Below are 13,934 nucleotides of genomic sequence, written 5' to 3'. Positions count from 1 at the left end.
AGTAGAACTAGATTTGACCTAACTCTTTTTACTTGGCTTCACTTCGGTTCACCTTCTGTTCATACCCAAGTTGTTGCCCTGTAAGAGGTGACAGCCCAGTAATGGCAGCTGCTTCTTTTACAGAAAGGCGGGAGGATCTTCGAGGAGGATTTATGCTTTGCTTTTTGGATGATGGAGCAGGAATGGATCCGAGTAAGTGGTTATGGTGATTGTTCTTTTGCAGAGAATTACAGTTGACTATTGAAGTTGCTTTTCTGTGACCTCACTGTTGTGGCTAGAAGATCCACCTGGGGAATGAACAGCCTGTTGCAACATCTCAAGCTTAATTACACTGTGTGTTTGCAAGGTCTTGTCCTAACATGGGAGGTGTTCAGACAACATGAATGTCAACCTAAAATCAGTTAGATTACCTTTCCTTTGACAATGCGTTTATCAGCTTGCACAACATCATAGAGCCATCACCACCAAGGGTTAGTCCCGAGACTGTTCACAATGCTCTTGTAACAACACAGGACACTGTGGTGTTATTGATGGGCCAGGCAAGGATACACCTCATGACTGAATTTCCTTGGAGAGAAATCCAGCTGTACTGGCACATGGCTATGCTTGTATTTAACGTGACTCATATTCACTGACTTTGAGAAGTCTGGGAGAGAAATGCTAACTTTTTATTTTCTCTTGTCTACCACTTGAGGTGATGCTGCCAGTGTGATACAGTTTGGAAAGTCAGCCAAACGAACTCCTGAGTCCACCCAAATTGGGCAGTATGGCAATGGATTAAAATCGTACGTATATTGGAAGCCTGTCATAGGGCAGGACACAGAAATCACATGATGCACTCTTGTTCTTCTCTTTGTCTGTTCCTCTAGGGCTATAAATCTGAAGCAATAGAGTCAGAAAGGGGTAATGATTGAGGGTAGTTTACTAACAGTTCACCTGAATTTGCTCAGTATATTGAGTAGTATGAATATCTAAAACATTATTCTCATTATTCTCTAGAACTTTTTCTTTCCTCTTATTGAAGATTATTTTTAATTCTGTGGTTGAGGATGTGGGTGGATTTTTCTAGGCCTGGGGCATATCTGAGATGGCAAGGTCACTTCAAAGTGTATCAGTATGCTTGTGCCAGGCACTAGGGATCCAGAGTGGATAAAAGAAACAGGGTTTTTCTTTTGTAGTAAGCTGTCTGTGTGGACATCCTGCAGGGTCATATAGGAGGATGCCCATCTAGTGCCTTCACTCTGTTGATCCCTTAGACCTTGGTTCCCACTTGTTTAGTGCTTGGAATGTGTTCTGGTTTCGAGTGGGGGGGGGTTCTATTTCTGAAATGCTCACTTCCAGCTGCACATACCTTTGGGTGGAATAAAATTTAGTGAAATTGGAGTTTGTGCAAGTGGAATTATGAGTCATGTTCTAGCCTTGCTGTGGAAATGTGTTGTTGTTTTATTTGAGAAACAGTTGTGGTTTGATCTGTCAGCAGCCTTGATTGGGCCTCATGTGCATTATACGTTGGGTGTGGAAAAGAGTGTTTCCAAAGGGACCATTGGCCTTGTGCCTGGGCTTTGATTTGTTCTCAGGACAGGAACCAAATGTTAATAAGTACCTACCATGTGCCGAGAGGTACTGTGCTAAACTTCATATGGATGATATCATTTAAGCCTCACTTTAACCTATGATCAGTGGGTTTTATTAACATTCTCAGATGAATAAATTGAGATGTATAGGAGTAAAGTGACTTACCTGTGGGTGTAAAGGTGTTTATGTGAAAAGGGGAAATATGAATCAGGTCTTTCTGATTAGAAAATGGGAGCGACTGTCTATTTCACTTAGGTCAGACAAAGGTTCCGCTCTCAATCCAGCCATTTAGTCACTGAAGTTGTGGCTTCTCGTAAATTGATCATACTTATCAAATAGTTAAGGATCAAGTTCTCGTATTGCTTTGAGATTCCCTAGTTTATGATCATAGTGGGACCCTTCTCCAGAAGATTCTGAGAAGGTAATCTAAGACCTCTGAAACTGAGGTCTTGATAGTCCTATCAGTTCTGCAGGCTCAGCTTTAACCTCTCTGATTGTTTCCTAACCTAGAAAATGAGGTTCTAATTTCTGATATTCTCCCTTAGGAGCCAATAAATGTGACTTCAGAAAGTGCTTAGAACATGCACAGAGTTAGAATGCAGTTATCAACATGTTTTGGGGGCTTTTTTGAAGGTCCCATTGAACTGGAGCCATCTAGTGTTCAAAGTTTAGAAGTTAAATGAGGTGGCTTGTGGTGAACATAGGATTGAGCAAGGAAGGCTGCTAATCAGACCCTACAGTCAGGATCAGAAACAGCCTAACCCACAACAACAAAAAAGTGTGACGAAAGTTTTGCTAAGTAAGGGCTGTGCTGTCCGTAAGCTGCAGGGAAGGAGGAAGTATACTGAGATTTTAGGGAAATGAGCCCTGTCCTCAGGAAAAGGGGAATTGGCAGCCCTCAGGGAATCTGTGGAGTGTCTTGGGAGTTTTCCTGAGTACTTGGGAAGTGAGACATGTCATTTGCTTGTCTGCCTGGCATGCCAGGCTGGATTGTATATAGAGTTTAATGAGACTTACTGCCATTGTCTTCTCCAGGGGTTGTTGTAAGAACTAATGAGATAATAGTCATAAAGCCCAGAAGCTGCTCAGAAAAAGAGAAACTAAACAGCCTCTTTGTTGAGTGGAAAGTCCTTCTACTGCTGCTTCATATGTCTGCCCTGCCCTGTTCTGCCTGGAAAAGCCTGTCTGAACCTGTTCTGTAGAAGGATTATCATGGCCAAACAGAAAGGAAGCCATTGATTCCATTTAGACTTTTGCCAGATGTTTTGTTTTTCATTGATTTTTTTGGGGGGATTGAACCCAGATTCTTGTATACACAAGGCAAGTGTTCTATCACTCTGCTGTATTGACAAGCTTCAAACTTTTTCCTTATAGAACACAAACTTAAGGCTGTAGAATAAGCTTAAAGTAGCAAAGCATTCTCAGGTTGAGAATGGCTAGAGTTACTGGACATGGCCTTTTTGAACTGATGACGTTATCAAAAAAAGTTAGCGTTTGTGTTTGGTAAGTGTTGCAGTCATACTGGTTTTTGAAGGACTGTGAGACTAGTCTTTGACTCTTCTCTTGGCAATGTTGCCATTTGATGAATGCATAGGAGATTTTGTGTTAGTGAAGGAAGGACAGGATAGGAAGAGGGTGTAGCCCAAAAGAAGATAATGTGTTCAAGGTGTCAGCTGCTGGAGTGGAATTTGAGGATGTTACAGAGAAGCCCATGAACCTAGATTTCAAGCAGTTCGATTGTTTAGGGTTGTAGCCATAAGTTGAGGGTAGGGGGGATCCTAACCCAGGGCCTGTGGCCTGAGTGAATATTTTCTAGAAGGATTGTGAGAAACTCAAAACCCTTGACTAGAATGGAAGTTTGTTTAAGGAGGTTATAGGTTATAGACTAAGGAATTAGAGACCCTTAGGAAGGCGCAGCAAGGAGTGCTGGCTGAATGGAAGGGAACAAGGGTTGTGCAACTCACCTCGGGACTGGGACCATTGACAGTTTTGAGGAGAGCCCTCTGATCTGCTTATGCCATGAAGGTGTGCTCCCTTTTCAGATGAGCTTTGAGTTCTTGGGAATAATCTGTTCTTTGTTTCGCTTTCAGGGGCTCAATGCGGATTGGAAAGGATTTTATCCTCTTCACTAAGAAGGAAGACACCATGACCTGTCTTTTCCTGTCTCGTACCTTTCATGAGGAAGAAGGCATTGATGAAGTAGGTTTTATTTTTGTGGCCTGAGTTGTTTCTTGACATTTACTGGGTTTGTCTGTGGTTCTGGGCTCCTTGAAGCTGTAGAACTGGAGCAGGTGCCTGCTATTCCACGATGAGATGGATGGATGCATTGATTGAAGGTAGTAAGGCAGGTAATACCTTTATATGAGAGGAAGTGAAACCTCAAGTTACTTCAGTGATGCCGTTCTGTTTCTGAGAATGAGACTGAAGTGGCAAGACATGAGAGTTGGGTTTGAAGCTTTTCCTTATTTGCAGGATTGTCCGTTTCTGTGGTGGATGTCGGCATGAAGAACTGTTGTCAGGGCGGGTATTTTGGGCTTCCCTAACTGATTGGAAATTATAGCTGGTAGTAATAATAGAACATCAGTGTCTTTCCTTTATGATTATTTTGTGGAGTATGTCGTGAACACATTTTCTTTTTGAGGAAATGTGTTGATCTAACTTAGAAGCCATGAGTCAGACTCTAACCAGGCAGGTGGTGAAACAGGTAAGTGTGAAGTATGAGCTCATTGTTATCAGCACCTTCCACCTGGTCTCACTAACAGCTGCTCCTTGCCTCAGTGATTATTACTGTCCTTGGAAGAGAGACTTAGGAATCAATCTTGCTTTTAGAATATATTGGTGGTAGGGGCTGACGAGACAGTTCAGCATTTAAGAGCACTGAGGACCAGGTTTCAATTCCAGTACCCACATGACAGCTTACAACTGTGTAACTTCAGTTCCAGAGGATCTGATATCCTCTTCTTTCGGCCTGTCTCTGCACCAAGTATACATGTGGTACATAGACACACATGCAAGCAAAACATTCATATACATTTAAAAAAAATTTTTATTTTTTATTTTTTGGTTATTAATTGTGTGAGCAAAACAGAAACCTAGCTGATTCTCTTAGTGGTCTGGTGGCTCAAATACTCATCGGCAGGTTGTTTGTTTGTTTGTTTGTTTGTTTTGAGACAGGGTCTAACTGTGTAGTTCTGGTTGGGTAGAACATAGATCCAGGTGGCTTTGAAACTCACAGAGATCCACTTGCCTTTGTCTCCTCAGTGTAGGGATTAAAGGCACATACCACTGTGCTTGTCAGTAGCTGTTTCTTAGTGTGGGTGTACAGAAGGTCTGTCCAGCTTCCTTCCAGGTATGAGTAATGGAGGCCAGAGCTTGAGAGGGACCTGGGATGTGTAGAAAGATTCATAGCTGTCACATAAGTAGATGGTTCAATTGAGAATTTCAATCTACTCCTCTGTTTGTTAGCAGTGATTGAATTTGTACTTCTGTTAAGATCTAAGCATAAATTTGTGACAAACTAATTGATATTAAAATGGGAACCTTTTCCTAGCATTTTATTTAACCAATCCGTGAACTTTTTACCTACGAGATGAGGTTTGTTACCTTATCCAGCATATTTGGAGAGAGATGCACTGAAGCTATAAAGAGCAAACTTCTAGGAGAAGATAGGACAGGAAGATAGCCTGGGCTATGCTATTCAGAAATGTTGCCTGGTGAAGGAGTCTTGAAGTCAGTAAAAGCATCATCTTTCTTAAGCCCCTGAGGTTGGTGCTGGGGAAAGAGGTAGTCTTCAGAGAACAGGGCATGGCCAGGTTGGGGTAATGCTCAGGACTTTCTTTGAGTGGATGGGATTTCAATCAAGCAGTGCCTAGTGTTAGATTCTCTTTTAAAACGTCTATGTGGTTACTTTGCAGTGATTGGATTAGAAAGATTTGGAGTGGACCAGCTGAGAGGTTCTGTTTATGGTAGAAAGGTGGGAGGTGAGAGAAATGGAGTAACCTTTAAGAGTGTAAGACTCACTGATACAGTATATGATGATTATTGGAGGGGGAACGGAAAGGATTAGAGAGACTTGCAGGTTCTGGTGTGGCAGTTGGAGGTAGTGGACCATCTGAAGGGAGGGCAGTGTAAGTTAGTATGGGGCATGCAAAGTGAAGTCTGTCTGAGGTTTGGGGGCAACATTAGCTCTAGGCTGGCTTCCCTCCCTCCTTTCTCTCTCTCTCTTTTTTCTCTCTTCTTCCTCTTTTTTTTTTTTTTTCCAACATCTTTTGTCCCAGATGATCACTTAAAAAAGAAAGTGGAGCAAGGGAAGGACTTGACCTAAGCAGGCCAACATTAAAAGATGTGGGTGAGGAGAAAGTCTAGGAAAAAAAAAACTGGGAAATTGATGACATAGAAACTGAAGGAGAAGTGCCAAGTGGGAGCAATAGTGAAATTGGTGCCTGCAGTTTAGGGTGGTGCTGTCCTCACCTGCGACAGTATAGACACAAGTTCACAGAATGCAAATGGAACTTGATTCCCTTGGTAGAAAAGCTAGATTGAAATTTTTTCCTTACTTGGTGCTAGAAGGTCACTGTTTTGGATTGTACTCTAGTGCAAACTCTGCCAAGATTTCAAAATAAGATCATTTTCAGTCCAGGAGGAATGTGTCCAAACCAGCCCTGTGGTTGAGTGATTTCAGCATGAAGCTTTTTAGAAACCAGCAGTGTTAGAACTCTTAATGAGTTATCACCCAGGCATGTGTTAAGATACAGAATTTCTCCTTTGTCTCATGTGTGGGGCATTTGGCTTGAACCCATGAGGTGCTTCATTTGGTTTGCTGCTCAGAGAGAATCTCTTCAGCCAAACCCCTGCTGGGGGCTGCAAGGATGGCTAACTTGGAACAAGGGATGAGGACATGCTAAAGCCACTGGGAAAATTTTTGAAGGAGTTTTTTTTTTTTTTTTTTTTTAATTAGACATAACATCAAATTTTATATATGTTGAGGAATTATTACAATAAAGTACATAACCATGTAGCCTTGGAAGTTCCCTATGAACATTTGACCAATCTAGTCCTCATTCTACCCTTGGGGGAAATCACCTGGTAACTTTTAGGATTATCACTTCCATTTTGGGGGCTGAGGGGCATTGTTTGTCACTGGTATTTGTGCATTACTTTGGCTTTGTTCATGTGCACTGACAATATAGAAATTTACTCATGTCTTCTTCAGATAATGTGTTTGTGAGATCCATCCATGTTGGTGTTTGTAGCTGTGCCTTTTTCATTTTTATTACCATAGACTATTTCAGTTTAGTCACTCTGTAGCAGATATTTGGGTTATTCCTACATGTGTATGTTTGTGCATATGTGCAGAAGTATTTACCCAGAAGTAGAATTGAGTTGTAGGTTATATTTTGTATCTCTAGATTCTCTAGATAATAGCAAATATATTTTTCTCTTAGTGGTAAAAGTAGAATTTTTACCAAATTAATGAAATGGCCGAAGGCATCCCAGATAGACACAGAGACCTCTGAGGCACAAACCAACATAGTGATGGGAGTTTGGGAAAGGACCAAAAGCTGCAGACCTGATACCAGACTATACTACTGAAGGGACAACTTGGTGGAAGGTGGCTCTGGAGCCCCAATCACACTGTCCATCTGTGCTTACTCCAAACAAAGGTGATTGTCCCATTGCCTACCTGGAATGCTCGAACACGGGAACCTGTCACAGATAATGTAGAGAAGTTTGCCATTGAGACAGAGCTCGTCTACAAGTACTCTCCCTTCCACACTGAGGAGCAAGTGATGTCCCAGTTCATGAAGATTCCTGGGAATAGTGGTGAGTAGGCTTAGGACTTGCAGCCCAGAGAATCTGGGAGCTCTAGAGCTTCTGGGAATATAGGGGGTGAGCCAGGGTTGGCTGGCAGAGAGAAAGGATTTCTCTTCCCCAGGGACACTGGTGATCATCTTTAATCTCAAGCTCATGGATAACGGAGAGCCGGAACTAGACATAATCTCAAATCCAAAAGATATCCAGATGGCAGAAACCTCCCCAGAGGGCACGTGAGTATTATTGGGAAGGGTGGCAGGCCCTGGAACTGGCCTTTATTTCCTTAGGAGATAACTTCAGGGAAAAATGGAAGATCCCCTTTCATAGCTTTATTGATAGAGCTGAAAACTCTTACCTGCTTATCAGCAAGACAGTGACTCCTTAGCCAAGCTAAAGCAAAGATTGATGATTTTCTGTTTTAACCTTTCATTTGACAGAAGAAACTGAGGCCTGGGTCTATGGGTAGTGAAATTACACTGGAGTTCCTAAGGGCTTAAGTGAAGTGTCTGTGGGGCACCTGTGCTAGGGACATGACAGGGCAGGATGTGTAGTACTACCTACGATGAGGAGCCATTCTGATCAAAGTTGAAGAGAAGCCAGAATGTGAAATGAAAGGAGAGGAACTACAAAGAGGCAGTCCATAACTTTGAGCTGACAGTGGTGTGGGTGACAGAATGTTTTGGTTCTTGCTTTCTCCAGGAAGCCAGAGCGACGCTCCTTTCGAGCCTATGCTGCTGTGCTTTATATTGATCCCCGGATGAGGATCTTCATCCATGGCCACAAGGTGCAGACCAAGAGACTCTCCTGCTGCCTATATAAGCCCAGGTAAGAGCCTAGCTACCATGATCTAGACTGGGAAATGGAGCCTGGCCACATTTCTCAGGGTGTTGTTAGGATGATGCAATGTGGAGGCTCTTAACACTGCTGATTGTACCTGTGTACCAGAGAGTCACTTCTCTAGGAGGAACAGAGTGACTGTTGGGCTGTTGGGTTGGTTGGCCAGGACAGTTAAGAGAAGTGCTTCTGAGATGTGGAGAGTGGCACAGGGAGCTGTCTTGTCTCAAGTTCAGGAACCTATAGACCCTTTACAGGAGAGGGAAAGCCCTGGCTTATTACTGAAGTTTATTCCTGCTGTAAGATTAGTGGCACCTGCTGAACACCAAAGACATCAGGAGGCCAGGGAAAAATTGAGTAAGGAATTGAATCATCTTGTTAAAATGAGCTTGGATTTGTTTCATTACAAGGAGCCAGGGCAACACATGTGAGGAGGCAGGGTGCTTCCTGAGCTGCTCAAGTTGGCTGCCCACCCCACTGCTGCTTGGCCCTAAGGTTGCTTTTTCCATTCTTCAGGATGTACAAGTATACATCAAGTCGTTTCAAGACTCGGGCAGAACAGGAAGTGAAGAAAGCAGAACATGTAGCACGGATTGGTAATGCTCTCCCTGTGTTGGGAGGGGGAGTAGAGGTGGGGATACTGCTTAAAGCCAAAGCCTGGGGACAAGGCTGTTCTCCGACCTTGGTCCAATTCCTCTCCAACCCTTCCCATCTCTAACTCTGCCAGCACTTCTCTACAGACTTAGCCCTTCCCTCCCACTATTTATAGGACTTTATGTAGGGCTGGAGTGGCGTAAAACACACCTGTAGTCCTAATTTAAAACACATATCAACCCTTTGACTTGATCAGTTGAAATAGCTCATACTGCCCATAGAGTCAGGGTTTTCCTGACTCTAGTACAGAAATCTCAAGGTTTCCCCACAGGAATAATCACTTTTCTTTTTTTTTTTTTTTTTTTTTTTTGCGGGGGAGGCCTGTTTGATGAGGGTGATTGTCTAAAGCATTCTTCAGGCTCTAGTTCATGCTGAAGATTGAATTTTTTTTTTTTTTCAGTCTTATAATTCATTTATAAAGCTTGAAAAGCATGTCAGGCTATAAATAATGCTTTCCTTGGGGTTATGATTTTATTTGAGATAGACTTACTTTCTGTCCCATGTTAGCCTCAAACTCAGTGACCCTTTTGCAGAGTAATGGAATTGTAGGTATGTACCGTCTTGTCCGTGACAGTTTTGAATGTCAGTTGTTGTTGTTTTTAATCTGTTTGGTTCTTTTTTATTTTGTTTTGTTTTCTGAAGCAATTCTGTAGTCTAAGCCCAGTGGTTTCCCAAGTGTCCATTACTCCTCTAGGTGGCCTTTTCTTGTCAGAATATACTCCTTGTGCAGCAGGGATTGCTTTGTGGATCAAGGAAGGATGACAAAGTTCTGAACTCTTGATTTCTCTTTGGTTTTAGCTGAAGAGAAGGCCCGGGAGGCAGAGAGCAAAGCTCGGACATTAGAAGTACGCATGGGTGGAGACCTGACACGGGACTCCAGGGTAAGTCCTCAGACTGAGTTTTCTCTCCTGGCATATGTGGCGTTGGGATCCAGTGTTCTGAGCTTAGTAAAATGAAAGACAGCTTTTAAGTTTGTTCCCAGTAAGGTTACTTTTCTGTAAAAATAAACTTCAGGTATGTTTTAGCATCCAGATGATATCAATGTAAAAATCTCAGATTAATGTGGTATAGAACACCTCCTCCCTTAACTGATGGTCATACATTTGCAGGTGATGTTGCGGCAGGTCCAGAATACAGCCATCACCCTTCGTAGAGAAGCTGATGTCAAGAAAAGGATCAAGGATGCCAAGCAGCGGTGAGTGCTTTTAGACAGCCCTTTGGTCTCTTAAAATTATGTAGCATTTGTACCAACCATCTCTGCTGTGTGTTGTAAATGCCGCCAGGTGGGTCAGATACTTCTACCGACCTAGTGGAAGGCAGGCAGAGTTGACACTTCAAACATTAAACTCATTTCACTCACACTGTTGTACTTCTCTTATTTTTTTCTGTTAAGGTTGTAAAAAACGCCCATTGTATAAAACTTGAACAAATATAAAACATTTTAAGTAAAAAGTGTGAAACTTCCTTAATCTGAAAATATACATTCTTATCTTTTTGTATGTTCATAATTCATTCTCCCCACTGGATACAAATGTAGAATAGTATAGATTGGGTTCTGTGCTTTTTCATTTAGAATTTATTGTTTTTGGGTCTAAATTGTCAGGTCCCTGATCCTAGCTTTGTGTTTGTCTTTGGGCCCTGAATTCCTAGCTAGACTCCAGGTGGCTCCCCTACCACAGACAGAAGTTTTAGGTTACTTCACTCTAACTTGTCCCAAGATTTTCTTGACATATGTCATATAAGTATCTTCTCCCACATATTTCTGTTAAGTTTTTGCCCTTAAAACCATTACATAAGGGGAGGGGCATAGGGAGAGAAGAGGGAGGATACGAGGGAGGGGCCACAACCAGGTTACAAATTGAATAAATTGTAATAAATGATGATAATAATAATAATAAGAAAAAAAAAAAACTATTACATAAGCCAGGCATGGTAGCAAACGCCTTTAATCTCGTTAAAGGGAGGCAGAGGTAGGAAGATCTCTGTAAGTTTGAGGTCATCCTGGTCTGCATAGTGAGTTCCAGGACCCCACTTTGAAAAACAAAACAAAACAAACTGAACAATTATTACTGTTAAAGATTTGGAAGAAGGTATGACTATAATGTTATATTTATTCTATGTAACTGTAGAGATTTGTAGCAGTTACACAGTAGCTCATTCATATTTAAATCATCCCTGTTTTGCTGCATTAAAAATAAAAACCCAGCATTCTGTGTTTGTATAGAGGGTCACTGACAGTGCCTGTTATCTAGTCTGACATCACAGTGAGTGGAGATGTCGAATCTTAACATGCCTCAGTTAAGCTTCATCACCAGGAGGTTTTTCTGATAATGAGTTACTATGTTTTATTTTTCCCTCCCTCCTTTATAGAGCACTCAAAGAACCCAAGGAGCTGAACTTTGTTTTTGGGGTCAACATTGAACACCGGGACTTAGATGGCATGTTTATCTATAATTGTAGCCGCCTGATCAAGATGTATGAGAAAGTGGGCCCACAGCTAGAAGGGGGCATGTGAGTACTACTCGAGAGTTTTCCAGCCCAAGGTAAATGGCAGAAGAGTTTTGGTGACAGAGCTGTGACCTCTTTGTCCTTGCAGGGCATGTGGAGGGGTTGTTGGAGTTGTTGATGTACCCTACTTGGTTTTGGAGCCTACGCATAACAAGCAGGACTTTGCTGATGCTAAGGAGTACCGGCATCTGCTGCGAGCAATGGGGGAGCACTTGGCACAGTACTGGAAGGACATTGCCATTGGTAATGTGGCCAGGCCACCAGCCCTCAGCCTCTCTTTTACCTTGAGCCTTAAGGTGCTTGTGTAACTTGAGAGGGTGAATTGAGTTAGGAAGATTGGTGTTATATTGCTACATGTCACAATTACTTTCATTGTAATATGTGGGCATTTGTCTTCTAGCTCAGCGTGGAATCATCAAATTTTGGGATGAGTTTGGCTACCTTTCTGCCAACTGGAACCAACCCCCATCCAGTGAACTGCGTTTCAAACGTCGGAGGGCTATGGAAATCCCAACTACTATCCAGTGTGGTGAGTTGAGTGGTGGGAACTCTTTTCCAGACTCCTGTCATGGTACTCTTCTCTTTAGCCTTATGCTGGCCTTCTGACATGACTAACATTCATGAACTTGGTTCCACCAGGAACAGGATCTGTTTGGCAGTGGCTGTGTCAGCACAGTCTCAAGGCTGTGCTAGTTCCTCCTGTTTCTCTTAATGAGGTGGTCAGTCACCTCACCTTGGAGAAACCTCTTACCACACCTGGGCAGGCTCAGTAGGTCTGATACCATGTTGTGTCTAGTGTGAGTAAATGACTGAGCCCTGAGGAAGGAAAAGCTGATAGCATCAAGATTCCATGATATTTTTATTCCTTGCTGTAATCACTGTCCATAAGGTGAATCACTGTTTTGTAATAATCGTGTGTTGAAAGTCCAGGATATCTTTGCCATAGGCCTAGCTGTGAGGAGCCTGGGTTTCAGGAAATGTTGATAGGTGTGGCTGACCTGTTGGGAGGGATATTTTTGTCTTGCAGATTTGTGTCTGAAATGGAGGACCCTTCCCTTCCAACTCAGTTCAGTAGAAAAAGATTATCCTGATACCTGGGTTTGCTCCATGAACCCTGATCCTGAGCAGGACCGGTGAGTCTTACTTTATCAAAGATTGTGGCTATTCTTCCCTCCTGTTGTAGTTTTCTTTCTGTTGCTGTGATAGACATCAGGACCAAAAGTAGTTTGGCTTACATTTCCAAGCATAGTCCATCATTTAGAGAATGAAATTCAAGCAGAAACTTGTAGAAATTCAAGCAGAAACTTGTAGAACCATGAAGAAAATCCTGTGTACTGGCTCAGTAACTCAGGTTCATACTTAGCCAGCTTTCTTATGCAGCCCAAGACCACCTGCATAGGGATATTGCCATCCACCATAGATTGGACTCCCCACATCAATTAACAAGGCACAGGGCTTGCCCACAGGCCAGTCTGATACAGGCAGTCCTCAGTCCAGGCTTCTCAGATGATCTGTGCTCTGTCAAATTAACAATGAAAGCTAACTCAGACATTCACCATGCCCACCACTGTTCCTCCACTCTTGGGGTATTTCTTGAGGTCAGTGTTTTCATAGTCTTACCTCTCGAGCTGCAACACATGGTATGTTTCCAGGAAGGAAGAATAAACATGTCCTGTGACACATACCATTTTTATATATTGGAAGGTTTGTGGTGGTTACAAGGCAGCAAGTCTCAGTCCTACTAGAGTCTTGTTTTGCCACCAGTCTCTTCCCTTTACAGCTGTGAAGCTTCTGAACAGAAGCAGAAGGTTCCCTTGGGGACATTAAAAAAGGATCCAAAGACACAGGAAGAAAAGCAGAAGCAGCTGACAGAGAAAATTCGCCAGCAGCAGGAAAAGCTAGAAGCTCTTCAGGTATGCGGTCATTGGCAAGCGGGCAAGGCCAACGTGTGTCAGCAGTCTGTCCAGGATAGGCGCCTTCCTTTAGTGGCTTTCCTATGTCTTTGACCGTGTGTTCCCACCGAGGTTTTCCAACCCTGAATTCTTGGACCAAACACTTTTCTAGTGCACCTTGATGATTATTTATTGTGTATTCAAAGTGGTTCACTGTATTTAGAATGTATAAGCATTCCAGGTAATAAATATCTATCATAGAAGAAATCATCAGTAATTCAATAGTTTTATAAATTTTCCTGTTCCCCTCTTTTTCTCAACCCTGCCCCCATACTTCAGCATCAGGAATTAACTTAGGGCTTTGGATGTATTAGGCAGACACCACCACTGAGCTATATCCCTAACCCTTTTCTTGCTTTTTATTTTAGTTTATTTTTTATCTTGGTACAGGGTCTCACTGAGATCAACTTAAGTTTCTCTGGAGTAGCTAGGATTACCAGGTGTAGCTCCCTTCAATTTTACATTAATACCTTCAAATAAAAATATTTATATAAAGTTTTAGTAGTCACAGGGAACCATTCTATGTGTATTTATTATATGTATATATTATTTTTAGTACATCATAATTTCTTGATAATTTGTAAAATTGAAAAAGTT

The 13,934-nt window shown here is 42.3% G+C and overlaps 1 protein-coding gene across 1 annotated transcript in view; it reads left to right on the top strand.

Moving 5' to 3' along the window:
* The window catches only part of Morc2 (MORC family CW-type zinc finger 2), a 42,660-nt gene that overhangs the window by 20,358 nt on the left and 8,368 nt on the right, over nucleotides 1-13,934 (top strand). Inside the window, exons 4-17 of the mRNA XM_055624295.1 lie at nucleotides 124-192; nucleotides 695-785; nucleotides 3,666-3,774; nucleotides 7,239-7,398; nucleotides 7,511-7,622; nucleotides 8,089-8,214; nucleotides 8,740-8,819; nucleotides 9,676-9,758; nucleotides 9,987-10,072; nucleotides 11,248-11,388; nucleotides 11,474-11,628; nucleotides 11,786-11,914; nucleotides 12,413-12,518; nucleotides 13,166-13,298. Coding sequence (XP_055480270.1) covers nucleotides 124-192; nucleotides 695-785; nucleotides 3,666-3,774; nucleotides 7,239-7,398; nucleotides 7,511-7,622; nucleotides 8,089-8,214; nucleotides 8,740-8,819; nucleotides 9,676-9,758; nucleotides 9,987-10,072; nucleotides 11,248-11,388; nucleotides 11,474-11,628; nucleotides 11,786-11,914; nucleotides 12,413-12,518; nucleotides 13,166-13,298 — 1,580 coding nt within the window. The remainder of the gene's footprint in view (nucleotides 1-123; nucleotides 193-694; nucleotides 786-3,665; nucleotides 3,775-7,238; nucleotides 7,399-7,510; nucleotides 7,623-8,088; nucleotides 8,215-8,739; nucleotides 8,820-9,675; nucleotides 9,759-9,986; nucleotides 10,073-11,247; nucleotides 11,389-11,473; nucleotides 11,629-11,785; nucleotides 11,915-12,412; nucleotides 12,519-13,165; nucleotides 13,299-13,934) is intronic.

The sequence above is a fragment of the Psammomys obesus genome, unplaced genomic scaffold, assembly GCF_907164565.1.
Source record: "Psammomys obesus unplaced genomic scaffold, mPsaObe1.curated_primary_1811, whole genome shotgun sequence".
NCBI classification, from domain to species: domain Eukaryota; kingdom Metazoa; phylum Chordata; class Mammalia; order Rodentia; family Muridae; genus Psammomys; species Psammomys obesus.
This window is presented reverse-complemented; position numbering and strand designations above follow the sequence as displayed.